This window comes from Oryctolagus cuniculus, chromosome 12 (assembly GCF_964237555.1).
Source record: "Oryctolagus cuniculus chromosome 12, mOryCun1.1, whole genome shotgun sequence".
In the NCBI taxonomy this organism is placed as follows: domain Eukaryota; kingdom Metazoa; phylum Chordata; class Mammalia; order Lagomorpha; family Leporidae; genus Oryctolagus; species Oryctolagus cuniculus.
The window spans coordinates 111233099-111256802 of record NC_091443.1 but is presented as its reverse complement, the minus strand read 5'-3'; the positions used below and the strand labels follow the sequence as shown (position 1 = coordinate 111256802).

Below are 23704 nucleotides of genomic sequence, written 5' to 3'. Positions count from 1 at the left end.
TGAGTTAATCCTTTGGCGTCTGCCCCAGCAGCTGGTGATCACAGACTGGCTGCGGGCGGGGGAGGGGCCCCAGCACAGGGCGCAGCTCTGAGCTGCTGTGGATGGCCAGGCTCAAGGAGGAGGTGTGGGGAGTCCAGGAAGTACAGCAGGCAGCGGGCGATCAGGCAGGCCAGACACTGCAGGTGTCTTATATGTGTGTCTGTTTGCCAGTGTAAGTCTTGCACGCTCACTGGAGTGTCGGAAACAGAGCAAGATTAAAGTCCACGTGTTACCGGAGAAGCAAAGGGTCCTCTTCGCTCAAGAACGAATTCAGGCGTGAGACACAGAGTAGTGGCATGCAGAATAGCGAGGTTTATTAGGGTAGGAACATCCGTAAGAACGACGGGCACCTCTCCAGACAGGACCTGAGAGAGAGTGCGCAGTGCACATTTAGGCTGGGATTTTTTTAGGGGATGGGTCTTGCCTTCCCTCCTCCTCTCCTTCTCCTCCCCGAACAAAGGACTTGTTGGATGTAAATACAAAAAATTCCCTTCTGAGTTTTTCCCATTGAAATTACCAGACAGGGGAAGCCGGGGTGGCATCCCCTGCCTTCGAGGAAGGATGGTTATTGGGTAGAAGGGGCGGGACGCCTGGAAGGTCATCAGGACGTTTGAAGTGCAGGTACTGGGCTGCACCTGGAAGGTTATCGGGATGACTGTGAGACGCTGGACGCTGTAGGTGTCAATTCCTTAGGCCTTCGTCACACACACATGGCTCATTTCTGACTTCCTACCTAACACATGTAGTGCCGGGGAAGTCCCCTGCCCAGCTCAGCCGATACCGAAACCTCGTCCGTGCAGTCTCCTGGACTGAGGGAACCTAACCCAGGGTGAGGTTCAGCCTTCAAGAAGGCCAGAACAGGTGGGCTGGGTCGCCTGGAGGCCGTGAGCCCTGAACAGGCTGGGCAGGAACGGCAGGAGGGGCAGGCCCTTCCCCACGCAGCTGCCTGCAGGACTCCTTCCCGGTGCTGCTGCAAGAGGATCCCAGCCCTGGGTGCCACCCTGTTGATGAACCGGCCTCTTGCCCAGCTGAGGTGTCCTGAGCCTGCGGCCCCCCAACCCATGCCCCCGTCCTCGGGCACGAGCAAGGAAGGGGCTGGGCTCTGGACAGTGACCGCAGGAGCCATGGAGAGGCAGGCAGTGGTCAGGGGCTGGAGGGTGCCCTTGCAGCCGCACACTTGCTTGGTCGAGGGTCCTGAGTGCTTCCTGGTCGGGGGGGTGGGGGGGGCCTCAGCCTTGGCCTCTATCTGCCAAGTTCGGCTAAGCGGATCTCCCTGCACAGCCGCAAGCTGACTTCCCAAATCCCCAGTAGTGCTGCCCTGTCACAGGCAGGGTTAGCCCCACCCTCATCTCTCCCACCCCTGGGGCACATGATCCTTCCGGAATCTTCCAACTGCCCCGACCCCAGCTCACCCCAGCAGCAGCGTGGGTCTTCCTGGGATGCCTCTGAGCCCCAGTGGGACTGGGCTGCAGGGGGCGCTGTTTCCCGAGTCCTCTGTGTTCACCACCCTGGAGGTGGCAACAGCAGAGACAGCCACAGCGCTTGGAGATAGGTGCTCGGGCCTCCCTTGCCCTGGGGAGGGACTGACGCTCAGGAGCCAGGCCTGCGATGGCGCAGGGGATGCAGTCCAGGCCCCCTTCCTCCCTCCTTGCTCCCTGCCCACCTCTCCTGGGAGTTTTGTCCTCGGCCACCTCCTAGCTGTTCCCCTCCGCCCCTAACAGGCTGAAGGAGCAAGGCCTAGTGCCCCGATGGCTCCTCTGTGCCAGTGGTCAGGGGGGCTGCTTGCTTTCCAAGGGGCCCAAGAACCCCAGGCGTGGTCCCCAAGTAATCCCTTATCAAGCCACCCAGGACCCAGAGCAGGAGCACCCAGGCGCCCCTGCCCCCGCTGCAGCGCCGAGGGAGGCAAGCCTGGTGGCAGGGAGTGGACAGCGGCTGAGGAACAGGGCAGAAGGCCCCGGGCGTGGCGCAGCGGCTCGGCGGGACTGGCCGCTGCAGGGGCACCTTGGCATCAGCGCAGGTGTGGCCGGCTGATCCCCCGCAGAGACAGTAAAGATTAAGAGGATCATAAACTGCGTCCACACGGCTGCCCCGGGGGAAATCTCCTGGAGCCAGAGCCGTGAGGGGCCCTGGAACGTCAGGGAGGTGCCTGCATCCTGCCAGAGAGCCGGGGAGGGAGAGGGACAGGAGAGCCAGGGACGGGGAAAGGCAGAGGCGGAGAGGTTGGGGCAGAGGCTGGGCCTCCACTCAACCACCCAGGAGCCCCCGTCACTGCGCAGGGCCCGCCTGCAGCTCCGATGAGCTCCACCATGGCTGCAGCTGCACCTGCAGCTGTGGCTGCCTCCAGGAAGGAGTCTCCTGGCAGGTGGGGCCTGGGGGAGGATCCGACAGGTATGGCTTTGCCTGGAGGTGGGGTGTGGCGCCTTGGGAGCCGTAACAGACTGCATGGGGTGGGGCCTGGGCAGGTACACAGGGCAGCACAGGCCCCCTGGGACTGAAGGGCAGGAAGAACAGGTTGTTCTGTAGGAGTAGGAGCGGGAGGTGGAGGCACGCGGGCCTTGGGGGGGGGTGTGGGCTGGAGCGTGGATGCCAGGAGAGCCGCCCGTCCTGGGTCCTAAGGGGCGTGGGCTGGGGGCTGGGGGTGGGGTCAGCTGCCGGCGCCCAGCACTGCCCGCCCTGCCCCAGGCTCGGGGCCCTCGCTGCAGTGCCGTGTGTGCGGGGACAGCAGCAGCGGGAAGCACTACGGCATCTACGCCTGCAACGGCTGCAGCGGCTTCTTCAAGAGGAGCGTGAGGCGGAGGCTCATCTACAGGTGGGAGGGGCGCCGCAGTCCCGGGCTGGGGTGGGGTGGAGGGACAAGGGGCCGAGCCTGGGCTGGACCCTGCCCGCAGGTGCCAGGTGGGGGCTGGGATGTGCCCAGTGGACAAGGCTCATCGCAACCAGTGCCAGGCCTGCCGGCTGAAGAAGTGTCTGCAGGCGGGCATGAACCAGGACGGTGAGTGGGGGACCCACAGGGCGGGGGGGCATGACCAGGGTGGCCACGGTGCCCACTGGGGTGCCCTGACCCCCGCCTCCCCAGCCGTGCAGAATGAGCGCCAGCCACGCAGCACGGCCCAGGTCCGCCTGGACAGCATGGAGGCGGACAGCGAGGCTCGACCGGAGTCTCTGGCCGCACCCCCGGGGCCGGCGGGTCCCAGCCCCCGGGGCCACCCACCCTCTGCCGCCAGAGCCCTGGGCCACCACTTCATGGCAAGCCTCATCACGGCCGAGGCGTGTGCCAAGCTGGAGCCGGAGGACGGTGAGCTGAGGGCGGCAAGGCCTTGCGCCCCGTCACGGTGGGGTGGGCGCTGAGGTCACAGCCTCCTCCTCCAACAGCTGATGAGAACATTGACGTCACCAGCAATGACCCGGAGTTCCCCGCTTCCCCCTGCGGCCTGGACAGCATCCACGAGACGTCAGCACGCCTGCTGTTCATGGCCGTTAAGTGGGCCAAGAACCTGCCCGTGTTTTCCAACCTGCCCTTCCGCGATCAGGTGCGGGGTGTGGGCTGCAGCGCAGGTGCCACCGCAGTGGGGACGCACAGGCTCAGGGATGGTGGCCGTGGAGGGCAGCCGGCTCCAGGGCAAGGGCAGTGTGGGGTGCACACCTAGGGGCGATGCTAGCTGGGATCGGTGGGCTCCCTGAGCCCACCTCCTCCTCACCAGACGCTGGGGGGGGGGGGCAGGCTGTGCATTGCACAAGGGCCCCACCTCTGCGACTCCGCCCGGACCCTGACAAATCCACCGAGAGGCACAGTGCGGTGGGCGTGGGCTGAGTGGCTGGCTGGTGTCGGGCTGTGGCCAGGAGGACGTTTTTGGTGCCCAAGGTCAAACTCTCCGCTCGAGGGCACCCAGGAAGGTGCGGGGCAGGCGGGCTGCAGGCTGAGCGGAGGCCTGGGTGCGAGCCCTGACGCGCACGCCCTCTCTGAGCGCAGGTGATCCTTCTGGAGGAGGCCTGGAGTGAGCTCTTCCTGCTCGGGGCCATACAGTGGTCCCTGCCGCTGGACAGCTGCCCACTGCTGACCCCGCCCGAGGCCCCTGCCAGCGGCAGCGCTCAGGGCCGGCTCGTGCTGGCCAGCGTGGAGACGCGGACGCTGCAGGAAACCATCGCTCGATTCCGGGCGTTGGCGGTGGACCCCACGGAGTTCGCTTGCCTGAAGGCCCTGGTGCTCTTCAAACCAGGTGGCTTGCAGGGGAAGGACCAGGCGGCGCCCCTCCCCCACCCCCCAGGCGGGCGGGCGGCGCAGGCGGGCAGGCCGGGCCGGCGGGCTCTCACTGCGCCTCTCCTCGCAGAGGCGCGGGGCCTGAAGGACCCTGAGCACGTGGAGGCGCTGCAGGACCAGGCGCAGGTGATGCTGGGTCAGCACAGCAAAGCGCACCACCCCAGCCAGCCTGTGAGGTGAGCGCGCCCCTGCCCGCCGCTGCTCCCGCCAGCGCTCCAGCCAGGCACTGGCCTCACTGCGCAGCTGCCTTCTGGGGATGCCAATCCTGGGGGGGGGGGGGGGGGGCAGGGGGCAGAGCTGGGAGGGCTTTGCAGAGGCGGGGCTGGCTGTGGAGGAAGTGTGGGCCTCCGAGAGAAGCCACTGTCACCCACAAAGACAAGCCAGCACCATGTGCTCCCCGGACAGGCTCAGGGTGAGAGGGTGGAAGGTCATTCCAGAGAGGCAGCCAGGCCCAGCCTGGCAGCAGGCGGAGGGGAGCCACTGCAGGGTCCTGAGCCGCAGAGCACCCAAGCGGCACTGGCCCCTGCACAGAGCAGCTGGAGCACCCCTCCCCTGGTCCCTGGGGGGGGGGGGGGAGATGGTGAGGGCAGGCACTGCACGAGCTGGGACGCGTTGGCCAGGGCGGGGTGTAGGAAGTTTCCATGGGGAACGGAGGGCTCAAGCCTCAGTGGCAGGGCAGGAGGGAGCAGCAGCGAGGCGTGCGAGGGGCAGGGTCGGAGGGCGTGCACTACACGGGCAGCAGTGCCCAAGCCAAGCAGCAGCTGTGGCTGGAGGGGTGGACGGCCCGGGCAGCCTCCGCAAGGTGGAGCGCTAGGCCTCCAGCAGGTGCCTGCTATGGTAGACCCAGCGCCTGTGTTCCTGGCCTCTCGGCCGCTGACCACCAGGGGTCACCCGCGAGTCTGACTTGAAACATGGAATGGACGGCTGAGACAGGGGTTTGTGATACCTGAGTCACTAGCTGTCAGGTTATTTATTTTTTTAAGATTAATTTTCTTTATTTGAAGGTCAGATACAGAGAGAGGGGTAGAGACAGAGAAGGAGAGAGGTCTTCCATCCACTGGTTCACTCCCCAAATGGCCACAATGGCTGTAGTTGAGCCAATCCAGAGACAGGAGCTTCTTCCGGGTCTGCCTCCTGGGTGCAGGGGCCCAAGGTCCTGAGCCGTCCTCTGCTGCTTTCCCAGGTGCATCAGCAGGGAGCGGGATCAGCAGTGGGGCCGCGGGGATTCGAACCAGCAGCCATTTGGGATGCGGCGCTGCAGGCCGGGGTTTTGACCTGTTGTGCCACAGCGCCCGCCCCAGCTGTCAGGTTTTAAGAACTGCAGTGCAAGGAAGAAATCCAGGTTGCATCACAGCCCAGCACACACAGACACCACGACCGGCTCCCACCAGATGATGCCTAGCCTTACTCTGCACCATCTACTCTGTTTCTGTTGTGTGTGAAAGGCAGAGTTAGAGAGAGAGAGAGAGAGAGAGAGAGAGAGAGAGAGGAGAGAGAGAAAGAGGAGAGAGAGAAAGAGGAGAGAAAGAGGAGAGGGGGAGGGGAGGGGAGGGGAGGGGAGATCCTCTGTCTGCCGGTGCACTCCGCAAATGCCCACAACAGCCAGGGCTGAGAAAGGCTAAGCCGGGAGAGCCAGGAACTCCGTCTGTGTTTCCATTTGGGTAACAGGGACCAAGTACTTTGAGCCATCGCCTGCTGCCTCCCAGGTGTGCCCCAGCAGGGAGCCGGAACGAAGCTGGGAGTTAAATCCGGGCACTGACGTATGGGATATGGGTGTCCCAGCGCCATCCTTGCAAAGGGCTCTTACCTAAAGCTGTAGACAGCCACTGAAACTGTCCTTAACCTTCAGAACATTTTAGTACTGGCTGCTGTCATTCTACATGGCTTACAGATTATCTATAGAAATATATATACACACATGTATATAAATTCTCATGACACGTTCATACATGAACGTTCTTCCAAAAGTTTGTTAAAAGAGGAATTTAAAGGTGAGTCCAGAGAGGGGGTTGAGCTGCAGCAGGGTAAACGTTGTTCATGCCTGGGACACCCGCGTGCCGTATCGGAGAGCCAGAAAGCAGTCCCACCTCTGCTTCCATCGCCTCCCTGCTAGTGCACCCCGGGAGGCAGAGGTGACGGCGCAAGCGCTTAGGTCCCCATCACCCAAGTGGGAGACCCACAATGAGTTTTGGGCCCCTGGCTTCGACCCAGCCCGGACCTGGCTGTTGGGGGTACTTGAGGAATGAACTAGCGGATGGAAGCCTATGCATTGTTTCCTAACGTTTTTCCCCAGACTCTTTGAAGACCCCTAAATATATGACTAATAGTAACATATCCATCTGTAGGCTTAGAGCAAGTTTGAACTCCTCGCCTTGTAACCCTTATACTTCACAGCCAACATCTGCTAGGCGTGGTTCTCATGGCCGGTGGCTGGAGGCCCGTGCCCAGCGTTGAGGCAGTCCCCGGAAGTTCCCCCGCTGGCCGGGCCCTCCTCCTCCTCCCAGGGCCGCCGTTCCGGGAGGCCCAGCCGGGGACCGGGCTCCGAGGCTGTCGGGAGCCTGATGGCGCCCTCTGCCGTGCAGGTTTGGGAAGCTGCTGCTCCTCCTGCCGTCCCTGCGGTTCCTCACTTCTGAGCGCGTGGAGCTCCTCTTCTTCCGCAAGACCATAGGCAACACCCCCATGGAGAAGCTCCTCTGTGACATGTTCAAGAACTAGCCGGAGGCTCGGGGACGTCCCCGCCACCCTTTCACCGAGCAAGTCCCCTCAGAGGCCCGCACACCCCGCAGAGGCATCCGCGCAGATACCGCGAGGATATTCCCATCAGCCCCTGGGCGCACCCTGGGAGAGCGGACACGTGCACCGCTGTAGACTCAGGATAACACTTGGTACCCGGACACACCTCACAGGCAGAAAAGTCGAATGCAGGGGGCCAGTGCCCCCAAATCCCAGAACAAGAGCTGAGAGTGGCGGCCGTGCGCATCACGGTCCCATTTATCTCCCCCACCCCATGTGGGCGGTGGGCCCACAGATATCCTCATACAGACGCCCAGTGAGCCATGCGTGGTTTTGTTAGACTTCAGTCTTTTAAGAAACAACACAAAGGAGGCTCTCCTGCTGAGGGGCGTGGAAGGTTCTGTCACGCAGGTCAGGTTACGGGGGCTGCGGTTTGAGCTCCAGGCAAGATGGACGATCTGCAGGGTTCTGTGCGCCCCACCCCCACCCCGCCTTGTCGTCCTCGCGCTTCCCCGCCCCTTCACAGGGAAGGGGAGCACAGCGCCCTGCTCCCCAGCAGCCGGTGAAGGGGACCCCGTCGGAGAAGCCGAGGCTCAGACAGCCGTCCTTTGCAGAGACAGACCCCGTGGAGGTAGGAGATGATAGTCTTAAAAGTTAGCATCTAGGGGCTGGCGCTGTGGCACATGGGTTAAGCCTGTGAAGCTGGCATCTCACATGAGCACCGGTTCAAGTCCCAGCTGCTCCACTTCCAATCCAGCTCCCTGCTAATGCGCCTGGGAGAGCAGCTGAAGATGGTCCACGTGCTGGGTCCTTGCCACCCAGCAAGGAGACCTGGATGGAGCTCCAGGCTCCTGGCTTCAGCCTGGCCCAGCCCCAGCCATTGCGGCCATTCGGGGAGTGGATCAGCAGATGGAAGACCTCTCTTCCCCCACCCACCTGTGTGTGTGTGTGTGTGTGTGTGTGTGTGTGTGTGTATAACTCTCCCTTTCGAATAAATAAATAAATATCCAGCAATTGCTAAAATATCTAGCAAGCAGTGAGCTAAGTGCTTAGTGTGCTTCGCTACTTAATCCTCAGCTCAGTTCTGGGGAAAGGAGCAACCATCCCCATTTATAGATGAAAAGCCCTGAGGCTGAGAGAGGCCGCACACCTTGGGGGGACTCCGCCCTGTGTCCCATCCCTCTGGTCCCACCCTCTCCCCCCACACAGCACAGACCGAACCGTTCTGCGTTTCCTGTCTTCGAAGAATGCTGGCAACGAAGGGAGAGGCACCACTGCGGAATCCCCAGGACCCCAGGCGCCCCCTGCATGCCCTGGCCCCCAACCCGCCCCAGCCCCAACTGGAACTCCCCATGCTGCACACGGACCCCACCCGCCCCGGGAGAGACACAGCCGGGCCAGTGCCCAGACAGAGAGCACGGCGGCTGCTGCCCAGCCAAGCCCCTCTCGCCTGAGCACACACAGGCTCCCGAGAGCACCAGCCCGGCCTCCACGGCTCAGGCCATCCGAAGTCTGAGGCCACTGCACTGTCCAGTTCCCCCCGAACTTTTAGCCGAAAGTCCAAGCCTGAGCAAAGACGCCTCAGCAGGCGACGAGGCTGCAACAGGACCAGGCGAGCCCTGCACCTGCCGCAGCCCACAGCCCACAGCCTGCCAGCCGGCGCCTCTGGCGTCTCCGGGGCATCTTGGCGAATTCGCAGAGGCACACTGCTGCCTGTCCGCTGCCAGCCTGGCATGGAGCCCGTCTCAGTCTCTGCCCCGCTGGCTAAGGAAAGGCACCCACCTGCCACTGGGAAGGTGAGAGAGGAGACGCTACCTCTCTCTGGAGCCAGCCGCAGCCCCGCTCCCTCCTCCTCAGCGCCGCAGCTGCTCCCAGGTCCTCTGGAGCGCTCGGGGCTCATGACTGAGTTTGTGCGGGCTTCCACGCCTTCTCCGGAGGATCCTGGCCCGTGGCTCCCCCGCTCCTTCTGGTGCGTGTCAGCTCCGATTTCTGCATTCAGTCCTCGCCTGCAAGTCTTCCTGACTCCTGCGGTCCAGCTGCCTTCCCGTGTCAGTCCGCCTGGCTGACACTCAATGGCAGGGACGTCGGCGAGCTCTTGGCTGTCAGGGACAGGTCACGGGCAGAACAGAAATGACAAACGAGGACGAAGTCCCGCACCTGCCACATGTGAGGGGACCCGCAGGGCCTCCCGTGTGGATCTCTGCTTCTCCAAGGGCTGCTGCAGGGAGGACCTGCACGCGCTCGCGTCGCCTTCCCTGCCCGGGAGCCTTACCCGGTTAAACCGAGTCTCCACCGCTGGCAGCTCGCATCCCAGTGCCTCGGGTTCAGCAGACTTCCAGCCGCTCCTGCCCCTGCTCTTGGCCAGGCTGGGGCTGGGTCCCGTCCTTGAAGCTCAGCGTGTAGTCCCCGCTGCCCTTGGGGCTGGGGCTCGAGGAGCCAGGGCCAGAAAGCCAAGCTTGGATCTTTCATGCCCGGCCAGCTGCTTCTGTGCACGTCTGGGAGACAAAGCCGCACCCCTCCTCCAACCCCCACCAGAACACGCATGGAGGTGACCGTGGGCCTGCTGACCGCGTCTCTGTGGGAGAGAATGCTCTCCTTGCACATTTCACAAGGATTTGTCCTTTCACAGCTCGCACTCCTAACCAAATTTACACCAGCTTACTTATAAATCACTTTAAATCCATTAAAATCATGTACAAATCTGCGGTCCAGATTCTACCTTTCCCAGAGTAAATACTAAAGGTGCGACTCTGACCTGGGCCCAGAGTCCTGGCCACCAGCCCCGGGGCGGGGGAGGGCGGTGGAAGGCGGGGCCTTCTGCAGCCTCAGCCGAGTCTGCGCTGGCCATCAGCCTCTTCCTCCAAACCCAGCCTGCGAGGGAAAAGCGGCTGAAGGAGGCAGTGCTGAGCCCTCGCAGGCGCGGTGCGAGGTGGGACGTGGCTGCCGGCACGGAATGAGGCGTGAAGAAAGCTTCCTGGGAAACCTCTCAGCTCTGCACCCCCCTCAGGACCCCTTCTCCAGCTCACAAGTGCTGGGGACGGGAGCACCTTGTTAGTGCCAGTGAGAAGGCGCGGCCTCCAGGACTGGGATGGCCCACGTGGCAAGCTCCCCACCCCCCCCTGCAGGGCTGAGTGTCCTGGGTGTTTCCCAGCCCCGAGAGGCAACGTGATTTACATGGCACTAAGTACTCTGCAGACTGACCATGGCTCACCTCCCTGAAGCCTGCCTGGATTTGCTGCCAGCCTGCTTTCATCTGCGACACACAAACCCTTCTTTTCTTCTGCTACGTTTCCCACAATACATACGCAGCGTGGAGAGAGAACAGCTTTGTCAGGAGCAACCAGGGCTGGGGATGCGGCATGTGACGGCCGGGCCCTGAGTCTCTCAGGGTGGGCTACAAGTGTGGGGCTGCCCCCCTGCTGCTGGGAGACCAAAGAAAAGAAGGACTAGGAAGCCACAAACGGGACACGTATCGAGGTCAAAGATCTCAGCCCTAGGAGATCACAACGCAGCGTCACTTTGGGGGGACCTAAGTGACAACTGTTACCACAGGAAACAAGTTCTGGGGTCCCGGGTTCGCTGCACCTGCCACCCACAGGACAGCGGCCTGCTCTCCCTCAGAGGGGGCCCCACCTGCTGGACCCTTCCAGCGCTCTCCCACCTCCCAAATGACTGGAAGTCCACAAATCTACTGGAGAAAACATTAGCTTTTATTTAGTTTTTATCCAAATTCAGGTTTTAGGTCCCTGAGCAAAATTATAAAGTCTCTTAGCATCCATCACCTAGTTCCTATAAAGTGACCTATAGTGTAAGTAGTTTTAACTGCCGAAGCCCACACACATTTTACGAGGGAGGACTGGGTGCCAAGAGGTGTTCTCGGGCCAAAGCAAAGCATCCAGCAAGGGTGAGCCCTCTGTCCACGGTGCTTCAGCAACACTGTGGAGCGAGTGGGGAGTGACAGCGCCGGGCAGCACGTCACTGTCCCCGCAATCTGCCACAGCACAGCTCAGCTGGGGTCCCTCGCAGAGAGGCTTCCCACGCGAGGACTCCCCGGAACACCACGGCAGGACGGCAGGCGTCGGTGGGGCATGAACTCAGCACTGACCCGGTTACCATCACCATCTGGAGACCAGGGGGCTCACCTTGCCCAGGCCCAGCTGGCAGCCGCAGCCAGGAGAGCTGCCACCCAGAGGGGCTCCCAGAACCACCGAGCAGTGGCGAGAGGCTCGGTGCTGGGGCACAGCGGGGTTCTGCCTTAACAGAAGACAGGATTCCCCTAACTTGCAAACAGGCAAGTCGGGAAAGCGGAAAAACCAAAACTCGGGTGAGAGACGGCTCTGGCTCTGGCTGAGCAGTGCGTGTGGTGGTTAGACAGATGCATTTAGTAACTTTACAAATCAACATTTCCATGTACTTATCTCCAGGGTATCATGTTTCATTTTTCATAATCATAAATAGCAAAAAACATGTCCAATCCCACAAACGCTAAGATGCTTACAGCATTATTATGACTGAGGTGTATGGGGACCACCGGCGGTTACCAAGAATGGCCTTACTCCTCCTTCAACCCAGCCACAGCCCCCACCTGCGGGAAGAAAGTCCGTGAGGAAGGAGGGAAGCGCACGGTTAAAAAGAAATATGCATCCTATACACAGATATTTACAGTAAACTTCAGTCACAGAATATTAACAAAAATAGCTTCAAGTCGTCCTGGATTTCTTGTCTCGTCTACTTAATACTGCCGGTCTGAGGAAAGGAAGGCGGAAGTTAGAGGGGTCACATTAAAAACTCAGGGAGATATTTTGGCAGCTTTCTAACATTTGTTCATGCAGTGGTGTGCGTGACTGTTTGGGGACGTGACAGGAGGTCGCAGTCTGTGTGGACCTGTGGTGGGCGGGGCGTGGCTGCAGCTCGGTCTGCACAGAGGTAAAGTGGGGGTCAGGGCAGAAGCTTCCTGTGCTGGGACCCTGGGTCTCTGAGAGGCATCTGACGCTGGCCCAGGGAGCAGGGTGGAACGGGGCTGTCCGGGAGCTGAGCCAGCAGTGCTGGCCACGCCAGCAGCACAGACAACACGTGTGCTCTCATCCTCACGCTCCAACGCCTCATGGACACACTGCATGTTCCTCCAGACTACACCACGGAGTGCTTTTCAAAAAAATCTTAAAATAGAGGGCTTACATATTATGTTTATAAACCTTGGGGAAAAATTAGATACACCCCAGCTCCTAACCATCCCAAAATATACCCAAAGGCTTTGCTTTCATGGTTGACAAAGGTGTCTACATTTTCATCCAATGTCAGAAGTCCGAGGGTCCCTCAGGCTCCGAGAGGGTGGAGGAGAGGAACGCACAGCCAACCCAGGGCCCAGGCTCAGGTGGCTCGCTTTAGTGTGGTCTCAAGTCACGCACAGCAGCCGCGGCCGGCTGGCACTGTTCCCAGCAGGCCTCGAGAGGCCTTCCCCTTTGTACAAGAGGTCGCAGCCAGGTGCTCGGGCAAGAGGCGGGGCTGCACGCAGGAGGGACTGCCGTGGATGCGCTGACAGGACACACGGCCACCAGGTCACACCATGAACTCGTGGTTTCCAAAGAGCGCTACCTGTGGTGTGGAGCTGCCGTCGGGGTCCCCAGGCTTCCTGCGCCCCTCTGGGGTCTCTTTGGTTTTCTGAGGTGAGTTTTTCACATTCTTCAACTTTTGTTTGCCCTTTTCAGGGTTGAAAGTGCCTCTGCTGATGAACTGAGGCCTGTCTTCCAGGGATCTGCTCGGGCCCGGCGCTCCTTCCAGGGCCTCTCCGGCGGGGGCAGCTCGGTAGAAGGGAGATTTGGAATAAATCTGAAACCGCTTTCTGGTCCCATGAGATGATGCGGTGGTGGACGGACAGGAAGGGGCCGAGCAGTCCGCTGAAGCCACAGAGGCCGGCTGCTTCCTGAGCGGCTTTCGCGACTTGCCTGAAGGGTCGAGCTTGCCGGAGGCCTTCAGGGAGCTAAGGGCGGAGCTTCTCTCTGAAGAAAAAAGACACCAGTGCTGTACCAGTCCCCTCCGAGGACACCAGCACTGGGCGACGCTTCCCTCTAAAGCAAATCATCGTGTCTGTTCACACAGCAGATGGACTGGCTGGGCCAGGATTTACAGGGCTCAGACGGACCGGCTTGGTGCAGGTGTCCCTGAGCAAACAGCCCACCACCCACTGCTGCAGGCACCACTTCAGAACTGGCGCCAAGGAAGTCTGGCGTTTGACAGTGTCACCAGGAGAGGCCATTTCAAAAATGACCAAGATATGTGGTGAGGTCTGTGTCTCCCTGGGGCATGGGCCAGTTTAAACTCCTTCCAGGGATGGCACTGTGGATGCCAGGTAAAGTCGCCACCTGCGATGCCAACATCCCATGTGGCACTGGTTCATGTCCTGGCTGCTCCGCTTCCAATCCAGCAGTGGAAGATGGCCCAGGCCCTGCACCCATGTGGGAAACTCAGAAGGAGTTCCAGGTTTCTGGCTTCAGCCTGGCCCAGCCCCCACCACTGTGGCCATTTGGGGAATGAACCAGCAGATGGAAGATGGAAGTCTGTCTGTCTATCTGTTTCTCTCTCTCTCTAACTCTTTCAAATAAATAAATAAATAAATAAATCTTTAAAAAAAAAGAGCTTCCTTCTGTCTCTGGTCCCACCTCACAGTGGGTCCCATTCCTGCCACTACCCTCAGGAAGTGGTCCTAGGTCAGTTAGACAACATGTACTGTGGTTACAGGCTTTTCTCTGGAACAAGAGAAAATATGAAATTCCAAACAAAATAAAACTGCATTACACTAATTATCAGTCTGAAGAACATCTTAATCTGCGATTTCTCAGGACCTTGGCACCTTGTCAGGTAAGGTTAGCGCACTCCCAGAGGGGACCTTACTGCAGGATGTTTGGCCTAATGCTTAAGACACGCACAGCCAACCCAGGGCCCTGAGCTGTGGCACTGTAGGCTAAGCCTCCACATGCGGCACTGGCATCCCATAAAGGCACCAGTTCGAGTCCCAGCTGCCCCTTTTCCTATCCAGCTCTCTGCTATGGGCTGGGAAAGCAGTGGAAGATGGCCCAAGTGCTTGGGTCCCTGAGCTCACATGGGAGACCCGGAGGAAGCTCCTGGCTTCAGACTGGCCCAGCTCCAGCCGTTGCGGCCATTTGGGAAGTGAATCAGCGATGGAAGAACTGTCTCTCCCTCTCTCTGTCTGTAACTCTACCTCTGTCTATAACTCTACTCTACATCTCAAATGAATAATCTTAAAAAAAGAGAAGAAGATGACACTGCTTGGGACACCCACATCCCACACTGGAATGCCTGGGTTCCACTCCTGCTCCACTCTCAATTCCAGCTTCCTGCCGATGTGCAGCGGTGATGGCTCAAGTACTTGGGTCCTTGCTACCTATGTGGGAAACTGGAGGGAGTTTCTGCCTCCTGTTTTTGACCTGGCCCAGCCCTAGCTGTCGTGGGCATTTGAGAAGCAAACAAGAGAATGGGAGCTCTCTGTCTTCCTCTCAAATGAATAAAATTCATAAATTTTAAAAAAGAAAAACAAGGAATCATGTCTTCACTTGGGAATCCTCATTCCTCCTTGCAAGACAAACCTGGAGGCTTCTGCCTGTTGCGTGGCTCACCTGGTTTCTCGGAGACAGCACCCTCGGCCTCCACGTTCAAATTCTCTGAGCTGTCGGCTGTCCCAACGGAAGCTTCGGACTCGAGGGTCTCATCATCAGAGGCACGGGGCTCCAGCACGAGCATCTCAAACGTCAACTCCTCCCTGCCAGGAACAACCGAGAAACCATCAGCACTTGAGAGCAAGTGAAGGCGGCAGTCACACAGTGGTGATGAGGGCCCACTTGCCAAAGTATGGGCAAAGGCTGAAGCCAAAGGACTGAAGACAAAACGACAGCAAATTTAGGACCAGTAGGGCAAAGACGGGGTGAAGACAGACACTGCAGCAGTGAGACCTTTATGTGGTGGAATGAGGTGAAAAGGTCATGCCAAGATGGCCGCTGAGGTGAAAAGGTCATGCCAAGATGGCCACTGACAACAGAAACTGCCTCGCAACAGGCCATGATTGGATGGCTTCGGAAACCACGTGACAATAGAGGAAACCACATGACAACAGAGCCTGACTGACAGCAGGCCGTGATTGGATGGTTTCAGAAACTGCCTGGCAACAAGAGCCTGATTGGCAACAGCTTGTGATTGGATGGCTTTGGAAACTGCCTGGCAACAGGCTGTGATTGATTGGGGCATAGACTGCCCCTTGACCGGATTGGCTGGTCTTGACTATATAAGCTGTTGTACTAATTCAAATGAACGAGTCTGCGGGCTGCTTGCCTCAAACCCACTTTCACCTGACTCCCGGGGTCTGTGTGATGACTCTGCGCCTCTTGCCCCCACTACGCTCCTCCTCTCAGGAACGAATCCACTGCAACATTATTGAGAAATCAACTGCAACATCTGGGGTAAAGTCAAGTCCAGGCTGCCGTCAGGAGGCACCTGCCTCCTCTAGACTCTGGCCTCATCACCCACAATGACGAGATTAAACCAGCTCATTTTTACGACCCCTTCCAGCCCCTGCACAGTTTTCCGTGGAGCTGGGCTCCCTGGAGGCTTCTGGACGAAGTCAAACGCTGCCTCATCTCTTCTGGTCTTTCCGCTGAGGCCACCTCCAGCTACACAATTCTCCACTCCTCAGCAGCTGCCCTGCATTTGCTGAGGTCCCTGGTACTTGGCTCCTGTCCTGCTTTCTCACTACTGCCTGACATCACCCCAACTGTTCAACTAACACCTCTGAAAAACTCGCTCCAGACCCTCCTGACACTGCGGTCCTTCTGCTGTTCCCACGCTTCGAACGAGACCCTCGGATGGGCAGGCCCTCCAGCATGTCCTCATTTCCTTGTGTGAGACCCAAGGGCCGTCTTCCCACGGCAGTCTCACCAAAACTCACTGCTGCCATCACCTGCCACAAGCCATAGCACCTGCACCTCTTGGCCTTGGCTCATGCTTTTCCCTCACTCTGCAAATTCCCTTCCCAGAGAACTCCTGTTCATCCTTCCACACCTCCAGAACCTCCGCAACAAAGCAGTTAGGAATTCTGTCCAGACCTCTCCCTGGCCAATGCACACACCTCTGCCTTTTGTTTTTCAAAGCCAAGCTCCAGCTGCATCCTTGCTTTCCTAAATGCCAATCAGTCTTGACAAACAAGAAGCACTTTAGAATCTCACATTCCCCTGTAAGTTCAAACCCAGACTCCAGGAACTCATGAACAAAGGTCCCCTTAAGACTTTTAAAAATGTAATTAATTTATTTATCTGAGAGGCAGACAAACAGAGCTCCTAGCATCTGGCCCATTCCCCAAATGCCCACGACATCCAGGGCTGGTCCAAGGCTGAAGCCAGGAGCTGGGAACTCAATCTGGGTCTCCAACAAGTATGGCAAGGACCCAGTCATTTGAGCCATCACTGTTACCTTCCAGGGTCTGCATCAATAGGAAGCTGGAGTTGGGAGCTGGAGCCAACACACCCAGGACCTCTGATATGGGACCCAGGAGCCAACTGTTGCACCTGCCACCGCTGCCAGTCTTGAGAAAGATTCTGTCTTAGCCTGGGAATTGCCACTCTGCACCTGGCGGCTGGCCCCCAACCTGTGAGGACTCCACACCTCAGCAGGCCCTGACTCAGACTGCCACCCCGTGGAAACACATCCTCCTCCCACTCAGCCTGTCCTCCCTCCCCTGGCAGCAGGGAGCAGGACTCGACCTCCACGTCCCTACATGTGCGACACCCACGAGCCGTGGAATACACAGGAGGAAACCAAGGATGGAGGGAGGAAGTGAACAGTGACGGGCCTCTGCGTGCCTCCTGGACACTCACTTCTCCTTCTGCAGGCTCTCAATCTGCTCCGTCAGTACCCTCTCCTCCTGCTGCATGGCTGCCTGCTGCTGCTCGGTGAGCTCAGTGTCCAGGGCTGCCTCGCTGGTCAGCGGCTCCTCTGGGACGTCAGACACAGAAGGCAACCGAACCACCACGGGAGAGGATGGGCTCGGATGGTTTCCTCGACGGATACGTCCCTTTCCCTGCAGAAGACGACTCAGGTCAGAAAGTCAATCATTGGCTGCACACGTGTTTCACGTGGCCCAGGTAGGCTAACGCGCGCATGTCCGCCACACCAGGTGAATGGCAGGAGGCATGGGAACATTCTGTGAGGCCTAGGGAAGGCAGTCAGCCAGCCACCTGGGTGAAAACACACCTGGGTGAAAACGGACACTTCAGCCTAAGGGCTTGGTGTGTCCTGGTGTGTCCTGGTGTGTGTGTGTGTGTGTGTGTGTGGTTCTTCTTTTAATCTAAACTGATTTACATTCAAATTAAAACCAAAAACTCAGTTCTATAGGCCCAACAGCCACATTTCAAGTGCTTAGTCACCACTGGCCACTCATGGCTGCCACTCTGAATAGGGCAGACTCAGAACATCCAGCACCACAGGGAATTCTGTCGGACAACAGTGCTCAATGACCTTGACCTTGGGCTGAGGAAGAACATGCAGTATGTCCTGAGACTCTGTTCTGTGAGAATTTTCTCGAGAAAATTCTACTCTTGAGACTGGGGTTGAACAGAGGAATTGCACATGTGACTCAGCTTCTGATAGTGGCACACTGGGTTTCTGGATTAAATCTTCAACTAAGAACAAGACCAACACACAAAGATCATCACATGCTTGAAAGCTCTACAGGTCGGCCAGGCAGGCGAGGGAGAGGCTGGGCCCGCATCCTGTCCCAATCCAGATTTCAGAAGAGGCAGCCACAAGTCTGAGCGAGCTTTCGACAGACTACAGCTGAGGGTGGCACACTGCAGCCTGTGAGCCCAATCTAGCCTTGTTCCAGTTTTGCAAACGCGGCTTTCCTGGAACACACTCTGCTTGCTGCCCTTCCACAGCTGCTTTTGTAGAACAGCATGGCTGACGGCTGCAACACAGACTGAAGTATTTTACTCTCTGGTCAAAGAGTTTGCCAGCCGTGGGGTATAAAACTCAGTTGGAAGGCAGACCCACTGAAGGACGTGCGCTGCTGCCTGGCAAAGCCTCCACGCCTGGCACTGGGATCGAAGGCCTGCAACCTAGACATGAGAGCACACTGAAACTGCAGCAGTCCTGCAGATACCACCTCAGCCGCAAGCCATTGGGATGATCCGGAAAGCTGGGTTCAAATAATCCTCATTGCTAATGCCTTGGGACCTGGTAAAAGTTAAACATACTCCTTAGAGGAAAGTAATGTCTTCCCCAGGCCTCTAAATATTTTTACCAATAATTTTTTAAATACCACATCTGACACACAATCAAAGGTAACCCGGCACAAAAGAACAGAGACAATGTAAATAACAAGTACCACAACAAAAGAAAACGCGGCCTCACTGACTCAACACTGGCCACCCAGCAGACCTAAAATAAGCACACTCAAGGGGACGGGAAGACAAAACTGAACTGGAAAGTCAGGTCAGAAGAAAACAAAAGAATGGGAAGAATTCATGAAAGAAGGTGACAGAGAGGCCCCAAGGAAAACCAGGAGAGGAGACAGTGCGTTTAGAAGAAACAGTGACGAGATGAGAAGGCATTTTTAAAGACCAGTAGAAGACACTGAGACACTGATGCAAGAAAGCCTATAGCTCCTGAGAAAGTCTGACGACCAAGGGCCAGAGAATTCCTAAAAGGGTCAGAAAAAGCAAACTCCCTGCAAGAACAACCACTAGACTGAACACCCAATTCTCAACAGAAATAATGGGGGCTGGAAACAAAGGGATGAAAAGCAGAAGTGATTGTCAATTCAGAATTCTGTGCATTAACAAAAATAACCCTCAGGAATGAAGGTGAAATAAAGACATTTCAGACAGACAAAGACAAGAATCTGACAGAAGCAGACTTGCACTAAAGAAATATTAAATGGAAGACAGGAAAAGACACAGATGCTTAGAGAAATAAAGGCAATAAAAATGGTATAAGTACGCACAAGTAAATACTGACCCCATAAAACAAAATGATGTGTTGGGTTTAATATACACAGATGATTAAAACACACAAAAAGAAGAATTAAGTCACATAATAGCTAACACATATGAAAGGCCTTGCATTATCTGGGAAACAGATATAAGTACCAATTAACAAACTTTGATAGGTCATAGATGTTGCTATTTTTAGGTTAACTACTAAAAACAATAGAGTGTAGAACTTCTAAACAGAAGAAAAAATGCAATCATAAAGTACTCAAAAGGCAAGAAAGAGAAAACCGTAACAGGGAAGACAAACAAAAATAACAGAATAGATTAAAAATCCAGATGTATTGGTGATAACACTAAATGTAGATAAATTAAATGTTTCCATTAAATTCTGAAGATTGTCAGAATGTGTTAAAAACAGAAAACGAGATGAATGACACAGCTGTTAAAACACCTCCTGGTGCCGGCCCTGGGGCATGGCAGGTAAAGCTACCACCTGCAATGCTGGCATACCATATGGGCTCCTGTTCAAGCCCTCCACTTCCAATTCAGCTCTCTTCTATGGCCTGGGAAAGCAGTAGAGGATGGCCCAAGTCTTTGGGCCCCTGCACCCGTGTGGGAGACTCAGCCCAGCTCAGGCTGTTGCGTCCAAATGGGGAGTGACACAGCAGACAGAAGACCTCTCTCTTCCTGCCTTTCCTTCTCTCTCAGAAACTGACTTTCAAATAAATAAATAAATCTAAAAAAAAAAAAAAAAAAAAAAAAGCCTCCTGGGGGGGCTAGTGCTGTGGCATAGCTGGTAAAGATGCCACCTGCAGAGCTGGTATCCCATATGGATGCCATTTCAAATCCTGGCTGCTCCTCTTCTGATCCAGCTCTCTGCTGTGGCCTGGGATAGCAGTGGAAGATGGTCCAAGTCCCTGGGCCCCTGCACCCATGTGGGAGACCTGGAGAAAGCTCCTAGCTCTGGGCTTCAGATGGGCCCAGCTCTAGCCACTGAGGCCATTTGGGGAGTAAACCAGCAGAGGAAAGACCCCCCCCCCCCCCCGCCTCTGCCTCTCTGTAATTCTCCCTTTCAAATAAATAAATCTTTTTTTTTTTTTAAGCCTCCTGAGATGCCTGCATCCCATTTCAGAGTGCCTGGGTTCAAGTCCCAGGTCCACTCTCAATTCCAGCTTCCTGGTAATGCGCACCCTGGGAAGCAGCACGTGGTGGATCAGATAACTGGATCCCTGCTACCAACACAGGACACCTGGAAATGACTTCCTGGTTCCTGGCTTTGGCCTGGTGCAGCCCTGGTTATCAGTGGGCATTCGAGGAGTAAACTGACAGGAAATATCAGTCTTTGTCTCTCTCTGCCTTTCAAATAAAAACAAATAAACAAATATATGCTTTAAGTATTTATTTAAAATATAAAATATTATTAAATATTCATTTAGTTAGTTAGTTACAGAGAGGGAGAGGCAGAGAGACCTTCCACCTGCTGGTTCACTCTCCAGATGGCCGCAATGACCAGGGCTGAGCCAGGCTGAAGCCAGGAGCCAGGAGCTTCATCTGGGTCTCCCACATGGGTGCAGGGGCCCAAGGACTTGGACCATCTTCTGCTGATTTTCCCAGGCCGTAGCAGAGAGCAGGATGGGAAGTGGAGCAGCCGGGACTTCTGCGATGCAGAATGATGTGAGCTTAATCTGCTGCACAACAGTGATGGCCCCCAAACAAAAGGATATTTACAAGGGACACATAACACTTAAGAATCCAGAAAACATGGAAGTAGGGCCACAGCTGCGGCACAGCAGGTTAAGCTGCTGCCTGTGATGCAGGCATCTAACACGGGTGCCAGTTCTAGTCCCAGCTGCTCCATTTCCAACCTGGATCCCTGTCAATGTCACCCACAAAGGAGACTCAGATGAAGCTCCTAGCTCCTGGCCTCAGTCTGGCCTATTGGGAATGAACCAGTGGATGGAAGAGATAGCTCTCTCTACCCCCCCCTCCCTTCCTACCTCTAACTCTGCCTTTCAATTAGATAAATAAATATTTTTTAAAAAATCTCTTCAGAAGGAGATCCAAGATGGTGGAACAGGAGGGAGCTTACTGCTAGTCTAGGAGAAGATGGTTTACAGAGGGTGTAGACACAGACAACTCAGGACCCCAGCAGCCGAGAGCCTCAGCATTAGCTCTGGAGAATGTGGTGAGACCAGACTGCAGTAGCCTAGGCCACTGGCAATAAGGTGTGGGAAAAGCCTAGCGTGAGTCCAGCTTGGAGCCCTAGGCAGCACAGCGTACCTGCCAAACTAGAGGAGGAAAAAAATGGGCATGTTTCTTTCCCAGACTACCCTGCACCACCATCCTGTAATAAGCTGAGAGAGGGCAGAGGTCACTGCAGACATATGTAACGGATGCACCAGCTAGTTTCCACACACCCAGCACCCAGCTAAGCAGAGAAGCCTGAGTCTGGCTGGGAGAACTGACAGGGGGCTGGGTGCTGCTGACTGTGGGAGGTTTCTGCGAAAACACTGTGGCTGTGTGGGAGAGTGCAAGGGTATGACTGGGATCTTGGGCAGTCACTATGGGAGGCTCCACACACTTGGGGCTCCCTGATCCCCTGTGAGGGTCACTGCTGTGGGATCTGTACTTACTCTAAGGACGGTACCGATCCTTTGGTACTTGAGGCAGCGCAGATGAATATTGTATCCACTGGGGCTAGTGCCCAGGCACTGGTCTCTGTTGAGGAGAGGAGGTGAGGGGGAGACTACACCAACAAAGCAGAACAAACCCTCTCTGATTAAAAAAAAAAAAAAAAAAGAAGAAGAAGAAGAGATTCACCACGCCCAACCTGGGTGTCACCTTGGACACCCCCCTCACCCTGGAGCACTGAACAGAAATCCTTGGCCACACCCAACACATGCCAGCCTCTAGACGTTGGCTGAAAAATCATACACTCCACTAAGCCAAGGAGGCACAGTCCAAAGATAAAGCCATCACAGGGGAAAAACAAAGCAAAACAAAAAAGAAACCAATGAGGATCTGCACAAATGCCAGATAATAAATGCAGCAACTCAAGAAACAAGAATAAGGAAGACAACATGATGCCCCCCAAAGAACACAACACTTCAACACTAGAATGTAAAGATGAAGAGACTGAAGATGCCAGAAATGGAATTTAAAAAAAAATTCATAGTAGGATTACACAGAAGTCATCAGAAGCAAATCCATGGACTAATGAAATCTGTACATGACATGAAAGAAAACTTCTCCCATGAAATTGAGATCTTAGAGAAAAATCAAAGGAAATCTTGGAAATAGAAAATGCAATGGAAAGGCTTACAACAGAGTTGGTGAAGCAGAAGAAAGAATATCTGAGTTAGAAGACAAATCATGGAAATTTTATATTCAGATCAAAAAAAGAAAAAGAAATTATGAAACTAAAAAACAGTGTCAGAGATCTAAGGAATCTAACGACCCAACATACAGTTCTTAGGAGTTCCTAAATGTGTGGAAAGACAGAATGGATTAGAAGGCCTTTTTTTGAAATAATTACAGAAAACGTCCCTAATTTGGAGAAAGAAAGGGACACCCAAGTACAGGAAGTACACAGAACTCCTAATAGACATGACAGGAAAAGATCTTCACCACGACATACTGTAGTCAAACTCTCAAGAGTAAGACATAAAGACAACATTCTAAAATGTGCACAAGAGAAACGCTAGATTACTCTCAGAGGATCTCCAATTAGACCCACAGCTGACTTCTCATCAGAAACCCTACAGGCTAGGAGAAAATGGTAAGATATATTCCAAGTCTTAATATAAAAATACTGCCAACCCAGAATACTGTACCCTGCAAAGCTCTTATTTATGAATGAAGGTAAAATAACGACCTTTCCTAACAAACAGAAATTGAAAGAATTTGTCATCACCCGTCCAGCCTTACAAAAAAGGCTTATGGATGTGCTGCACACAGAAACATGGTCACCACTGCTAAAGAAGGGGAAGGCAGACAATCTCCCAGTAAAAGTATAAAGGAAATCCCAAGTAAATAATAGGAATATTTTTGGGAAAATGGCAGGCCAAAGTCATTACTTATCAATAGTCACCTTGAATGTAAATGGCCTAACTCTTCAGTTAAAAGACACAGACTGAGGGCTGGCACTGTGGCACAGCAGGTTAATGCCCTGGCCTGAAGTGCCGGCATCTCATATGGGTGCTGGTTCAAGACCCGGCTGCTTTACTTCTGATCCATCTCTCTGCTATGGCCTGGGAGAGCAGTGGAAGGTGGCTCAAGTCCTTGGGCCCTTGTACCCGCGTGGGAGACCCGGAGGAAGCTCCTGGCTCCTGGCTTTCGATTGGTACAGCTCTGGCCATTGTGGCCAACTGGGGAGTGAACCAGTGGAAGGAAGACCTTTCTCTCTGTCTCTTCCTTTCACTGTCTGTTACTCTATCTCTCAAATAAATAAATAATTTTTTTTAAAAAAAGGACACAGACTGGCTGAATGGATTAAAAAACAAAACCCATCTATTTGCTGCCTACAAGAAATACATCTCACCAACAAAGATGCACACAGACTGAAAGTGAAAGGTTGGAAAAGATATTCCATGCTAACAGAAACAAAAAAAGAGCTCATGTAGCCACCCTATTATCAGAAAAAATAGACTAATTCAAAGATGGCTAAAAGAGACAAAGA

The 23704-nt window shown here is 55.5% G+C and overlaps 2 protein-coding genes across 22 annotated transcripts in view; one reads left to right on the top strand and one right to left on the bottom strand.

Annotated features, from left to right (window-relative positions):
* Positions 1–1507: 1507 nt before the first annotated feature.
* On the top strand, positions 1508–13649 carry NR2E3 (nuclear receptor subfamily 2 group E member 3). 2 transcript variants are annotated; one of them, XM_070054748.1, is made up of 8 exons: positions 1508–2427; positions 2722–2848; positions 2928–3031; positions 3116–3334; positions 3412–3569; positions 4010–4256; positions 4368–4473; positions 8240–13649. In XM_070054748.1, exons 1-8 carry the CDS (start codon positions 2334–2336, stop codon positions 8544–8546), a joined length of 1362 nt encoding a protein of 453 aa, XP_069910849.1. In that variant the 5' UTR covers positions 1508–2333; the 3' UTR covers positions 8547–13649. The 2 variants fall into 2 exon arrangements, with proteins under 2 accessions (XP_069910849.1, XP_051677760.2); XM_051821800.2 differs by lacking the exon at positions 8240–13649 and adding an exon at positions 6880–7356 and having other exon boundaries at positions 1531–2427.
* The window catches only part of MYO9A (myosin IXA), a 278436-nt gene continuing 265454 nt past the window's right edge, over positions 10723–23704 (bottom strand). For all 20 annotated transcript variants that reach the window (XM_070054736.1, XM_070054737.1, XM_070054738.1 and 17 more), the window contains 3 exons: positions 16912–17114; positions 14665–14807; positions 10723–13029 (listed from right to left, as the gene is read on the bottom strand). In XM_070054736.1, the coding sequence (XP_069910837.1) occupies positions 12590–13029; positions 14665–14807; positions 16912–17114 (786 nt within the window). In that variant the 3' untranslated portion in view covers positions 10723–12589. The remainder of the gene's footprint in view (positions 13030–14664; positions 14808–16911; positions 17115–23704) is intronic.

Bases quoted from the DNA above. Each gene is read 5' to 3' on its own strand.
- NR2E3 (XM_070054748.1), top strand. From the start codon at position 2,334: ATGAGCTCCACCATGGCTGCAGCTGCACCTGCAGCTGTGGCTGCCTCC. The intron at 3,032-3,115 runs GTGAGTGGGGGA...CCGCCTCCCCAG, and splicing joins GGCGGGCATGAACCAGGACG to CCGTGCAGAATGAGCGCCAG. The intron at 3,570-4,009 runs GTGCGGGGTGTG...CTCTGAGCGCAG, and splicing joins ACCTGCCCTTCCGCGATCAG to GTGATCCTTCTGGAGGAGGC.